Below are 14,428 nucleotides of genomic sequence, written 5' to 3' on the forward strand. Positions count from 1 at the left end.
TTTAAGTGAGGCTTTAATTAGACTTTGACCTCTCCTACCCACAATGTGCATGAGCAAAAGATGCCCCTCAGAAAGCCACCTACTATGTAAGCCAAGCAGTGGAGGAGTTAGAGGAAGTTCCAGTAGCTCAGATGTGAGGATTATTTACTTCTTCCTCAATATGTGGACAGAGGTGAGTTAATTAAGAAAGCAGTGAACGACTAAATCCATTTTGATGGAATATATATAGCAAGCAAAACCCTAATATTGATACTAGACCATGATATGATACCTATATATGTGTGTGTGCTTCATTAAAATGTATGTCAAAAAAGAAAATAAAAAAGAAAAGGAAAGAGAAATATTTTGTTCCTTTTATTCTTTAAGGAAAAGTTAATCTAGAGAAAGTTACAGTAGTAAAAGGGAAGGCAACATCTGTGTTAATTAGCAGTTAATCTTCAAAGCTTGACTGATGGGTCACATTATGGCCTCTTGCAATTGAATTAAAAGTCAGACCCACACAAGTTCTATTTTTACCTCCTTTTTCCATATCAGAATAATTTATCTGAATTTAAGACTTCATTTTTGCTAAAAATATTGATGTTCCATAATCTAAAATGAACTTTTGGTTAGTGCAAATAGGCAGTGTAGAGAAGAGCTCTGTGGCTCCAGATGCAGTTCCAGAGAATGTGGTGTGATGCAGTGTTAGGGATAAGGACAGGTACATTCTCCAAGGAATCTGTGTCTCTTGGGTGCTTGACAGTTCAGCTCTTTGGTTCAAGAATTGCTGTGTGTGTACTGTGCCTTGCACAGTGAGGATTCACAGTGCTACTGTAATGTAAATAATCAGTTAGTAATTTAGCAACAAATTAGGAATTAATTTTAGAATACCTTGAAAACACTCTTCTGAATAGCACAGCTGGGGGATACAAGTTGTTGATAGAGGAATGCGCACTGATGAAGGTCTAATCTGTGGAATTAGAGTTCTCTTTTTCCACTGAATATTATCTCTTCAGAAGTAAAGCTTAGAGTTAAAATTCGCTTTTTTTTTTTTTTTTTTTTTTTTTTTTTTTTTTTTTTTTTTTTTTTTATATGGGCATCCATTCAGGTAAAAAGCAAAATTCTTAGATAAATGTGAAATGTGTGGAGAACAATGTCCCATCGCCTTCCCTTCCATGTCAGTATCAAAGACGTAGTGCTTGAACTACCACAATGACTGGGGACTGTGGAAAATATGAAAAGGTATCAACTGATGTACATCAGTGTGGGTTCTGTCAGCTGAGTATCTGGTCCAGTGTTCTTCCTTCTTAAATGAACAGAGTTAGGGTACAATCTCATGCCAGCTATTCTTTCATTTTCACCATAGCAATAAAACAAAATGTCTTTATAAAAGCCTCTGCTCACATCCCAGTGTCACAGAAATACAATGTACACCTTTACAAAGTTGTATTATATTTTTGATTTAAACGTAAAAAAGATCCAACCTAATAGAAAATGTTTCTATGAAAAATTTAAGCTGCTTTCAGACAAGGCTGGATGAACTCCTTTTGGTATCTTGTACTGAGAAGGTAAAAGCTAATCAAGAATTTTTTTCTGTATTCACCTACAATACATTTCACTAAAATATGCAGCTAGGAGAAGTGAGTGCCCTTTAATACCAAAAGGAAAGGGTGGAAAAGCCTCCTTAATTAAATCTCTTCAGGGATCCTGGATTAACTGCAGCTCTGTTTAGTTTATATCCTCCCTGTAGAAAAATGTGCAGACCCAAGACAGCAAATATTGATTTAAATGGAGATGCAGGGAAAAGGCCCTGTTGTCTTTTTTCTTCCACTTGGCATAGTTTTTCATTTTGATTCATTTTTGGTTACAAAGGATGAAAATCTAAATCCTTTTCTACTCCCTTTCACGCTGTGTGAAAATATTGAACCAGGACTCAGCAAACTGGATGCAGATTGTGGTGAAGAGCAGAGCACATAAAGCTGCCCTACAGAGGACTGTGGCACCAGCCCTGAAACCTGTGCCAAGATTTCAGCTGCCACTCCCTTTGTCACAGCCACCAGGGATTGCAGGAAGTCTTTGGCCTAGCATAGTCCAATAAAAGCGAGGGACAGTGGGACAGAGTTACACCATGGTACCACAACCAGGGAAATTTTGGCATTATTTTCCATTTTCTTCAACCACTGCAAGCATAAGTAATGGTCCTGTGGAGTGAGTGCTCTACTGCTGTTGACCAGAAGAGCTGCATTCCCTGATAAAAAGCCTTCCTAATCATGGAAGGATTTTACTCGGGTGGTTTTTGAAGAGAAAATGGCTGTGTAAAGATGTCAACAGCTTAGTCCTCAAACCTGCTTATGTGGATTTAGTTTTTCTTCCTTCTAAACGTAATAACATGTTCATAATGGGCGACATTTCTGTGTGTCCTGTCCTGATTTTAAACATACATTTGTTGTTGTTCATCAGCAAAATCTCAGTGCACATGGAGATGTGTGGAGCCATGTGCTTCTCTTCCTGGGCAGTGCAGCTCCAGCAGATCGAGGTTGTGTGTGGCTGTGCATAAACTGCTCGACTTCAGACCCCAGGGGAAAAGTGCGACCCAGGCACTCACAAAAGGCATCTCCTACTGATAACTTGAGTGCAACCAGTACGTGGGCTGTGACTCAGACCACAGTCTGTACTTAAGAAGGGAAATAAAAAATCTTGACTCAAGAGGAATCAAGAGAATATGTATTTCTGGAAGCAGAAGGATTAAAGAAGAGAGTAGGGAAGGAAAAAAGTTTGGAATTGGGTTTTTTGTTCTATGAACAGTTTGCATCAAGACCACAGTTCTCACCTGAAGACTCAGTGCAATCTGTAGAAGCCCAGTAGCTGTAAGATATTAATCTACCAATTCGTGGTTTCTACAGGGGATGCCATTCATCTTGAAGAGATGAACACATGTTTGAGAATGCATGAGAATCGCCTTGAAATAATATGTGCAATATATAGGCTGAAGGGCAGAGTTTACAACTATAATTCTTTGGTCTTGTTTCTCTTCTGTGTGCTTTGCAGCAAGCTGGACCTCAATGATCACCCTTGATAAACAGGAATTCTGCTTTTCTTCTCTGAGATCAGCAGCAGAGGCGTCTGAAGGAGCCCTCTCTGCCTGGGTGAAATAACTTCCTTGTCTCATTGCCTGAGTTCACGAATGAACTGAGATGCATCAAAGTCAGGCCAAGGAATCAGAAATAAGGAAACTACACAAGCTTGGACAGTGGAAGTCAATTTTCTCAGGCTGCTGACTTTTTTTTCCCCCTTTGTTTCAGGTTTCCATGAGTGTATTGAATTGACAAAGAATGAAAGGAAATAAATTAGAAAAATGTACACAACACAAAGATTGGAAATAGATCCATAAATTAAATACCCAAGCAGATGCCTCAGATATTTCAGTACTTGTAGTAACAGACTAGTTCTTATTTCTAATGTTGGTTTTGCCTGTCTTGCCCAAAATAATAAGTAAGTAGTGAGTTAAATAGTTTTGGTGTTTTTTTAATTAGATGCAGTTAAATACAAAGCCATCATTTCTCTGCTTCTTTTTGTGATCATTCATAAGTGTCTTTTTTCAATGCCATTTTGACATGGGGTTTATTAATTGTTACATCTCTTTTTATATCAGATTGGGGGGGCAGATTCTTGTGGGCCAGTTTGTGACATAGGAGTAACCTTTACTGCAGGGTTATAGCAAATTCAACTGAAATGGTCCCTGTTTTCCATTGGTGCAGTATTAATATAAACAGAAAGTCAATATTTGTGGAGATTAATTGAACAGTATGTCACCCAAGTGCAGTTTATTTTCAGGATTCACAGTAAGGATGATCTACCAACAATCTGGGCTGGCTGGAGTGCATCACTTCTCCATACCCAGGTACATCTTGCTGGGCGCAGTTGCTGCCTGAATCTGGAATGTGGTGTGCTGTTCATAATGCATTCCACTTGTGTAGGTTTGCATAAAACCATACATGATGGATAATAAAACATCTGTCCACGTATAAATGTTTCACTTCTCAGAATGACCTGAAGCACAATGTGTGAGACTGCCTGCTCCCTGCTAGAGAGACAAGGCTGTTTATTATTAGATGTCTTGCACCATTATGGGATGCAAGGAAAAGTCATGTGTACGCTCTCTCTCTCTCTCTCACACACACACACACACACCAAAGAATGTATAATTGTGATAAATGGCTGCCTAACAGGTATCTTTATAATGCAGAAATAGTAACCATATTTACCAGTAAAATCAATTCTCTGTGCTTGCATCTTTGCTCTTCTGCTCTTTTTTCTGCAGAAAGTATGTAATAAAATAATCAGCAACAGAGCACTGTGTCTTAGAGAAAACAGAAATAAATCCAGGCTAGGGCTGATATTCTTCAGGATTTAGAGTCTGGCCCTACTCCTGTACCAAAGGTACTTCCTTTACTCCCCTCAGAAAAGCAGTTCTCTGGCAAGAGAAGTGTATGTGCTCCTCGAGGAGATGTGAGAGCCTTGCTGGTCTCTCAGTGGTGGGTGCATTTTTCTGTCAGCTCATTCCAATCTGTCATTTACAAATCCACATCTGATGTGAAGAGAAAGGCATAGACCCAAAACTGTGACTTGGGGAATGCGGATGTTTAATTTGGCAAAGCAGAAGAGTTTTTCAGCAGGTGTACTCAAAGTTGCTTCTTCAGGAGGAGAGGAAAAAAATAATTTAAAAAAAAAAATAAAAAAAGAGAAATCTCAGTCAACATAAGTTCAGTTTGGTTAGTGTAGAATTAAGTAGTGGCTCACCGTATGTGCTGGCAGATAAATTTCGTGTATTTTTGGTTGTAAGGAAATAACACTGTGATTCAGCAATGCAAAAAACAAGAGAAACCCAGGGAGAAGAAGAGCTGATTGTCTTCATCAAGGGAGGGAGAGGGGACATGCACCTTCTACCCTCATTCCCAAGGACCTGTCACAGATGAGGCTGACCCAGGCACTGACAGAGTGCCAGGCAAAACCAGAGTACCCTGACCCCTCCCAGAGGGGTCTCTTGGTGCACCACAGATACAAATAAATACCAGAGACTATTCTACCTGAACATAGTCTAAGTTAATCCTGACATATTTTTGAAAATATTTGTGTTTATTTTGAATCATTTTAACAAACCTTTTTGTTGGAAGAGCATCTCACATTATAAAACCTCTACTCTGTACTCTGTGTATTATAGGTCCCTTCGTTTGTTTAGACCAATACTCTTATTTATACTTATTTATTAATCAAGAGCCTGACAAGCTGCTGCAAATAAAGCTGCTGCTGATTCAGTAGTTTGGTAGGAGAGTCATCTGAGGATTAGAGTCTATAAACAGCCTTTATGAAAAGATATATATATTTTTGTCAATTAATTGGCCTGGAGAATTTTGTCATTTCAATCTGTCATTGTTGAATTTTACTTTACTGCAATATTTTGTAATTAAGTCAGAAAGGAAAAGCGTCTATCTAATGCTTTTGGCAAGCTCTCTGTTAATTAATAGCTTTTTGAAGTACTAAATTTCCTCAGTTTTTATCTTAATTAACACTCTTAATTGACCTTCTGTGATCTCTAGTTTCTCCCAAAAGAATTTAAAAAACAGACTTCTAAGTTCTTTTCTGCAATCAGATTGACATGCAATTGCTTGTGTAGACATCTTCTCTGCCTTCACAAACGTTTTTTTAATTTTTGTTTTTTACCACTGAAGTCCCCACTGGAAATTACAGTCCATTGAACCATAGAGCTAAAATTGATTGTGCACATAAAAAAATCCTGGAACAATTGAATGAAGAAAAGAACTTCCTGGAATTCTGTGCTAAAATCAGAACTCAATTGACAACAAAACTTCTACTCGGTTTGAACTCACCTGCCCTGGATCACCAAGAAAATATTTTATGTTCCTCTATTTACCCCCTGTGACAGAAAGAATGAGTTTTTCCTTCATTTAGCCTACATCAAAGCAGGTTATAGATGTCAAAGAAGATGAATTTTGGTTGCCAACATTTTTAGGGTGCATTCACTATTCCAACTTCTTCATATCAATTATTTTTTTTGTGAAATAGTGGAAAGTTAAAGAGCCCTGTCTAATTGCTTTTATTTTAAATTAATTTTTAATTAAAGCTTTATGTGTCACATATTACAACTCTAGCAATCCTAAAACTGTGGTTTACTATTTTCTTTGAAATATAGAATGCAAGTCTCTTTTGTAACATATTGTGAGAAACTAGTCAGTTCTTTCTGCTGGAGTTTATGGAAGGCATTACTAAAAATGCAAATTCTATGTTTTGAGACTTGAAACTTTCAAGTAACTATTAATCTTCCAGCTTACTTTTATATTCTGAGATTAAATACCAACATTTTAAGCACTTAAACCTTCACTAAGAGCAAGATAAGCAGCATATACTGCGTTTCAAGCATTTTAACTAAGTTGATTCCATGGCTCTTTTCATGTCTTTAATGTTAAGCATATGCCTATGTACTTTTCTGAAATGGTGGATGGCATTTAGCAGAGTGAATTACCACCAATAACTATCATTTCTTTAAGTATACTAATAAAGTGTCAAGTATGCAAAATAAGCTTTCATTTTTAAGGTAAACAAAGTAACTTTTTGTGAGCATTGCCTTTTTATTGCTGCGTTCAGCTGTAAATCATGTCTTGAAAGCAAAGCCATCTTTTTAAAACTTCATTTTTGAAAATAGTGCATTATTTCCTCCTGAGCCGTTGAGACAATTTCCTGTCCATATCTGGTACCCCATTAATTTTATACTATTAAAAGAAAGTCTCTCTGAACCATAGGAAACAATTTTGGAATTGTTGCACACACATACCACAATATATCTGCCTACTGTAGTTCTACAGATGAGGTTTGACATACTCCTGTTTACCCTATTTTGGGATTAATATCCTCCTTCCCCCCGATTTGTGTGGTTACATAGCCTTATGCTACACATAAATGGAGGAATTTTTTATTTCCTGTGCGTAAAATTTGAAACTTGAGTGCAATTACAGTAACAAGAGGAACTCTTTTTTAATGAGTCTCAAAAACCCCTGACCAAGAGACATGTAAAACTCTCCTGGAGAGAGGGAAATTGAGTTCACAGTGTTAGCATAATAGCAAGGGCTGAGACATTACTTTGCACTACAGTTTTATGGGATGATATTTTAAAAGGTGTTCGGAGATTTATGGCCTTTTAGGGACAGCTAAAATTGTTTTCACATTTCTAATATTGCTTTCATTAGAATTTTGAAAGTATGTTTATAGTATCAGATTGAATTCTAAGGTGTTACCAAATCACCCAGAATCTTCCCTGTTTAAGTATGCTCCCTCATATCCCTGTGTATCTTCAGAGGAAAAATGGGATGAATATAAGTGCTTTGGTTTAAAGTATATAATCTGTATTCTGTCATGTACTTCATCTCCCAGGGAAGGTACCTGGGAACTCACTCTGCTGTTTTTATTTATCCTGCCAGTGCAGTATATAGATGAGAAGACTAAGGTCCAATGGTGTTAAAACAAGACATGAAATATTGATTAATTCTTTTTTAAAATTCCTTTTTCCTCCTGAGTATAGCAAATTTCAGATGCTACTGTCAATATAGTGCTCTCCAATAAACCTCCATTATCGGAAGGGTCCTGATCTCCATCGTGTTCCTGTAAATGGTTATTGTGATTCTGAAACGCTTTGAAAGCTCAAGGCTGGTGTTTTCCTGGTGCAAGAGCAGAAAGCACGCTAGAAGTAAATGCAGCCTTTTATCATGGTGGAATGTTATTTTGAAATAACATGAATTGGATTGGGAATTCTCCCTGCTAGACAGCAGCAGAACATTCTGGTTGAAGAGATGAAGATCCTGATGGGGCAGATCAACAGCTGTACACTTTCATGCCTATAAAGGTGTCAAAAAAAGCACAATTACAGTTGGTATCCACCTAATGCAACATGGGTGTTTGACACTCTGCCTTTAGTTCCCACTTGTCGTTCTTCACTTTAAGTTAACCCTTTATTTATTATTTCCAGTATGATCTTTACAAAAGCAGCAGAAGAGATACTTAGCTGTTTCCCCAGGGGAAAGGATATTTCAGGAAAGGCAGGGATAGAAGTTCACACCAGGTCATCCATGAAGGATGACAGACATGGGCAAGGAAGAGACTATTTAACTACTTTCACTGTGATTGGACTCAGCTCTGGAAATTGTGGTAATTGTTTTTCACTAAAAAAACCTGAAGGTTTATTTAAACTGTAGTGTACTGGAGTTTCTTTAGGAACATAAAGCTCTTGGAGCTTTTCAACTAGCCATAATAAAAGGTATTACACAGAGAAGGAATTTGAATCTCAGAGCTGCACATGCCAGGTAGTTGCCATGATAAAGGTTGTAGAACTACTTTTTCACCCATTGTCTTAAATAGTGTTTAGTTCAACTTGAGCAAGGAAATAACACAGAATCTGTGCCAAAAGCCAGTGATTGGTGTATTTATGCAGGAGGGGGGAGGCAGGAGACTGGTGTACATTTTTGCTTTGAACCAGGATAAAACACCTGAGGTTGGTTCTTCTGTCTCACAGGGATGTTAGGGCTTATAGGCTGCATAAATTGCTATAGGATAATTTTCCACATGAAAATTTTACTCCTACCCCAGGATGAAAATGTCTTCAGAAGATTTTGTTGGTGGCAATAACTGATTTGCACGTAGGCTTACTTCAGAGTTCTTTTACAGCAAAACTTAATTGTGTGCAAACATTAGGCTGCTTTAGCTTAGGATGGAGAACAGACTGCTCTCTGCCATAGCCAAAAGCTAAGAGCTTACAGGTGTGGCAGAAAGCTCATATATCCCCTCCTCTCACTCGCACCCAGCTCTATTAAGGTGCTCTACTAAGATTGTTTTGTGAGTTCTGTTGTATCTTTCTTTGGAAATGGGACATTTTAAAATAATTTAAATATAATTGTTTTTCACTGATTTCAGTGAAACTGCAAGCAATACATGCACAAAGCTGGACTTCAACCAGTTTGTAAGCAGCAAGGGCTGAGTGCTCTTACCACTCGTGAGGTTTCAAAGCAGTGAGTCTTGCATGCCCAGGTTATCTGGGTAACTGTTGACTCCCAGTCCCCCACTGGTAACATTTGTGTGAGCAGAGCCAACAGGATTTGGTTTGTGGTTAACAATGCACGTTTGCTCAACCAACCATTCTGTAAGCCAAATCCTTACACATGTAATTTTTCTCACTCATGCAGGTCATACTTCTGGGCTGACTGAATATATCTAGCCATTTGAGCAAATCTGCCAACCTGGGCACTGTCCTTTGGTGATTTTCTCTCTGCTGTGTTAGCTTGAAGAATGATAACACAAAATTATGTAAAGGGATATGCACAGAATTTTGGTTTTCAGAACCTTGTATGGGATGGTTTTGTATCAAAATATCTTTGGAAGTTTCATTGCTGTGTGAATTTTCAGGTCGAGGATAGCCCACTGCAGATTAAGATTTTGCTTGCAGAAAAAGATGGTGCCTGCTCACAGGCACACACTACAAATTTTGACAGTATTTTGTATTTTGGTAAACTTTATCTCATTTTACAAACTCCACTAATTACTATCTTTCAGATGTGAAAATAAATTATTTTCTGTTTTACTAGAGATGCATTGTTTGACTCCAGATATTTAACATGGTATTTTTTTGTGTGGACAATAGCTGGAGGCCCCAAGCTGGGAAGAATAAGAGCATATCTATAAATAATTCAAAGTAATTCTATGGTTTTGACAGATTGTCAAGCTGCTTAATGCCTTTTGTTCCAGGCAATAAATTGTATTTCTTTGATAAAGTGTTGATAATTTCTCATTGCAATTTGTTTTGTGTATGTTGTATTTTCACAGAGTCCAGTCAGGTTCATATCTCAGCACGGGTTGGTTTACCTTAATTTTGGCTATGGATGCTTGCTATGGAATTCACGTCTATGGGATGATAAATGACACCTACTGCAAGTAAGATCATAGAAAATTATTTTCATGCATCTACAATTCTGATGTCTTGTCAAAATTTCACAATTGATTTTAATATCATAAATCCAAAAAATGGATCAGGCAGTCATTTCCTAGTGTTTTGCGTTGATGTGACACTATTGTCAGCATATTCAGTCCTGATATGGCATGTGCTGTTGATAAAATAAAAACATTTACAAAATCTAACATCAGATGTCATAAGGAACTATTTTTAATCAAAGATCTTTTGCAGTTTCTGAATTAGCTGGAAACAAAGTATGCTCATATTCTTTTGATAAAATGTACTTGCTTCCACTGCTAAAACAGATCTATAGAGGAAAAAACTAATATGTTGTTTTCTGAATACCAAATAACCCTGGAAGTGAAATAAAATGATTAGCCCAGGATAGTTACCTGAAATTACATTTCACCACCATTGAGCAACCTACTTGAACTTTCTAGGTTATATATGGCTTGTTTTGAGTAGTAGAGGTTTCTAATTAGATAATAAAACAAGTCCTGTGAGCTTTATCACCATAAACTGACATAAATTCCAACCAACCACTGTTGGTGACCTTACAGTGACAGTGGATTAATCCTATTGTCAGAAGTATAACTCTAAACACAATTTTTACAAGTCCAAGTTAAGTACTTTAATCTACTGTGTATGGTAGAAAACTATAAAATTAAAATATTCCTCATTCATTCATAAAAGCAAGAAATGTCGTGAAAATTGTGTGGTACTGGTACATACACATCTATTCTTCTGTACCTAAACTGGCCCAAGTCCTGCATGTAACCAGTCCAGTGGGTTATGAGCTCCTAAAGTCAAGCCTTTGTGCTGGTTCTCACTCCACATTCTGTGTCATTCCAGTGTGAGACTCATTCCTGGCAGAACCTAAAAAAAGTCACAAACAACAGAATTTGAGTCACAGCTGTTTAATTAGGATATCTTAACATTAGAGGCTGACTTTTTAGAACTTGCAGATCTCACTGATTGAGTCATCCAGATGGAATGAACAGAATGAACATATGTTGTTCTTTGTTTATGAAAACACACAGTAGACACCCTGAGATGAGGGGTGACAGGACTAAAGTTGTCCTCAGAGAGCTCAGCCAAGCTGGCATTGCATAGCCCTGATGTAAAACCAGTCAACAGCATGATAGCGATGTTGGCAGCAGGGAAGGATGTCTCCTTAAAGCTGTGATTCTGACTGGATTACCTACTTATATTGGATGTTACTCTTATAACTGCCTTGTTCAGCCAGTTCAAGAAGCAATTTCAGCAGCTGGGACTATGCAGTGAGAAGCCTTTGCCTAGGGAGGGAGCCCTGTGGGCTGAGTTATCACAGGTTGAACAAAATTGCGGAGCCCATAAGAGCCAGCCCATCAGCTTCTTACTGATGTGTGCTGAGAGTATACTGAGCTTCTTCTGCCTTAAGAATCCTACAAATCATGATGTAATGAAAACCCTTACAGTTTAGCAAAGGAGTTCAAGTGCTGGCACATGGAAAGGATTTCAGATCGTGCATAGAATTGTTTAGGTTGGGAAAGACCTTTAAGATCATGGAGTTTAATTGTTAACCCAGCACTGCCAAGTCTGCACCAAACTGTGTCCCAAGTGCCACATCTGCACATCTTTTAAATACACTGGTGAGTCAACCACTTCCCTGGGCAGCCTGTTCCAGTGCTTGACAACCCTTTGGTGAAGAAATTTTTCCAGATATCCAATCTGAACCTCCCACGATGCAGCTTGAGGCAATTGCCTCATGTGCTGTCACTTGTTCCTTGGGAGAAGAGCCAAACCCTCACCTCAATACAAGCAGTGGTAAAGAGTGGTAAGGTCCTCCCTGGGCCTCCTTTTCTCCAGAATGAACATCCCCAGCTCCCTCATTTGTTCCTCATGGGAGTTGTGCTCCAGACCCTTCCCCAACTCCATTGTCCTTCTCTGGACTCACTCCAGCACCTCAGTGTCTGTCTTGTAGGGAGGCACAAAACTGAATACAGGATTTGAGGTGTGGCCTCACCGATGCTGAGAACTGAGCACATTCACTGCCCTGGTCCTGCTGGCCACACTATTGCTCATCCAAGCCAGGATGCTTGTATCCTGTATTCAGGTGTATTATATATTTATGTTGTTCTTGTAAACAGTACTTAAGTATATATTTCTTGTCCCTAGGTCAGAAGGCTTTCGTAAAGTTCCCTACCACTACTACGAGCCAGGAAGAGAGGAGTGTGAGGAATACTTTCTCCATGAAAATGCTCCCTATGGAGGCCACAGGTTTATCACGGAAAAGAAAGTATTTGCTAAGTGGGCCAAGAAGCAGACAATAATATTTACACATCCCAACTGGACAGTGTCTTGATACTGGTTTACTTAACTCTCCCTTAACAGCATATTGCAAAAATGTCTCAGTTTACAATAGTTTTGCTTACATCTGGCTGGCCTTTCTCAGCCTAGGTAACACTAAACTAAAAACCAGAAGACAAAGAGGGTGGTGGTTCAGCTGTTAAGCAAAATTAATCATCTGTGGAAGGCAGACACATTGTTTGTTATTTCTAAGGGTTTTAATCCACATTATGCACTTTATACTTTAACTGGATTTTACTTCAAGGCAGGAGCAGTTAAAGACAGATGAGATTTCCTGTATATACAGGTGCACACAGAGAACATGGTGGTCCTTTGAAAATTGTCCATCATCTCAGATATTTAAAATTATTTGTAGCTCATTTGCTGTACTGAAGTGCTAATTTCATTTGTGGTGTCAGTTGAAATTTTTGACTAAAGAAATGTGGGGTAAAATACAGACCTCCAAAATCCATGAGAGAGTAAATTTTAAAAAACACCTGAATATATTGATACACAATATATTGTGAGCACTTGCATATATGGTGAAATTAGAGATGAGCTAAGCATGGTTCTTGAACTGTACCCAACTCTTGAATAAGAGATATTATCTACTTAAGACTTCTGATTAATTAATAACTTCTGAAATGCAGCTTCCTTCTACCCTGGTCAGTCTGCACCATCTGGGACTATGTAGTTTGTGCTTTTTGAAGCTGTTATCCCACAGTTCAGCTCCAGCAGAATGGCACTTGGCAAAGATTGTTTTGAAGCCCATGGTGAACCTTTGGCTGTTGTACCAAGTCTGCTGTCAGTACCCCAAGCTGGTGAGTGTAAAGTTGTGTCATTAATATCTCAATTTACTCAGCTGTGCATTGGACTTGCTCCAACATCCAAATAACAGTATTTTGACAGTATTTCCCATGCAGCCCTTATAATTTATTTTAGATCTCCAGTTTCTCCATCTTTAACAATAAGGATAGTGTCTATCTATCTCACATGGGATTTTTGAGGATTAATTTGATTTCATTTCAAACACTTTCCTGATGCAGAATGCTCCAGATTATTTATTCTTAACACAAAAACAATGATGCCTGTCATTTATTCTTGTCTGTTGGGTATTTGAAGAAAGTGACAGTGTGTCTGGCTCTGATGGCAAATTGTTCTGTGCATCCGCTTTCCTGCTGAGGATAATTTGTAATACTGAGTTCTATCAGCTTGCATTGCTTCAGATGAAGTTGAAAGAACTCCCTATCTCACAGTATTATCTGCACATTAAAAGGCAGTTCAAGAATCTTAAAATACACTCATCTCTAGTTTAAATATGTATTTCCAAGCTTGCTGTCATGGAAAGTTTTCAACTGCAGCAGACTCATTTGTAATATGACCATAATTCAACTACACATGTGAGTTTTATTTAAACTGTATTTAAACTAATGCTTTAAGTTTAGAATGTGTCCTATGAATATTTTAACATCTGGAATGTCAGATTCAACACTGTAATGGCCAATACTGTGAACACTTGAAGGAATTACATGTGGAATATGTCACACAGGGTTTATTCACACTACTTAAACATTAACCAACAGGAAACTTTGTATGCTTTTGTAAATCAAGAAAAGGGGAAAGTAAAAAGCTATTTTTACATGTAAGTATTTGTATACTGACTATTTCCTATTGTATATTTGTATATATAAATCTATATTTTATATGTTCATTGCATATATATTCTCTCATCAACAACTCCAACTCATAGGATGGGGAGGAAATCACTTTAGTCTTCCTCCTGATCATTGGTTTCTTGTTCCTGTTGGTAGGTGATTCCAGGGTATCATCTCTGTTGCCCCTTCTATTCTCAACCATAAATGCAGCTCTCTGATTTTATTTTTTATTATAGCCCAACTTTCACTGCTTGCTTTAGTACTCAAAGTATTCATTCTGGTTGTCAGACAAAGGCTAGGGCCATGCTTATGATCTTGGATAAACATGTATATTCAAACACAGGCTTTGTCCCAGATTTCTAGCATGACTTTATGGCTCACCTTTCTGTTTGGAAAAGGAGAGCAATAGTGTTTTCCTACTCCCTTTCTTGACTGACTTTCTTGAAAGCTGTTG

At 37.9% G+C, this 14,428-nt stretch overlaps 1 protein-coding gene across 1 annotated transcript in view; it reads left to right on the top strand.

Moving 5' to 3' along the window:
* The window catches only part of ST6GALNAC3 (ST6 N-acetylgalactosaminide alpha-2,6-sialyltransferase 3), a 211,427-nt gene extending 197,462 nt beyond the window's left edge, over window positions 1-13,965 (top strand). The window contains exons 4-5 of the mRNA XM_033067498.2: window positions 9,865-9,972; window positions 12,149-13,965. Coding sequence (XP_032923389.1) covers window positions 9,865-9,972; window positions 12,149-12,335 — 295 coding nt within the window. The 3' untranslated portion in view covers window positions 12,336-13,965. The remainder of the gene's footprint in view (window positions 1-9,864; window positions 9,973-12,148) is intronic.
* The last annotated feature ends 463 nt before the right edge of the window (window positions 13,966-14,428 follow it).

The sequence above is a fragment of the Catharus ustulatus genome, chromosome 9 (genome assembly GCF_009819885.2).
Source record: "Catharus ustulatus isolate bCatUst1 chromosome 9, bCatUst1.pri.v2, whole genome shotgun sequence".
Classification (NCBI taxonomy): domain Eukaryota; kingdom Metazoa; phylum Chordata; class Aves; order Passeriformes; family Turdidae; genus Catharus; species Catharus ustulatus.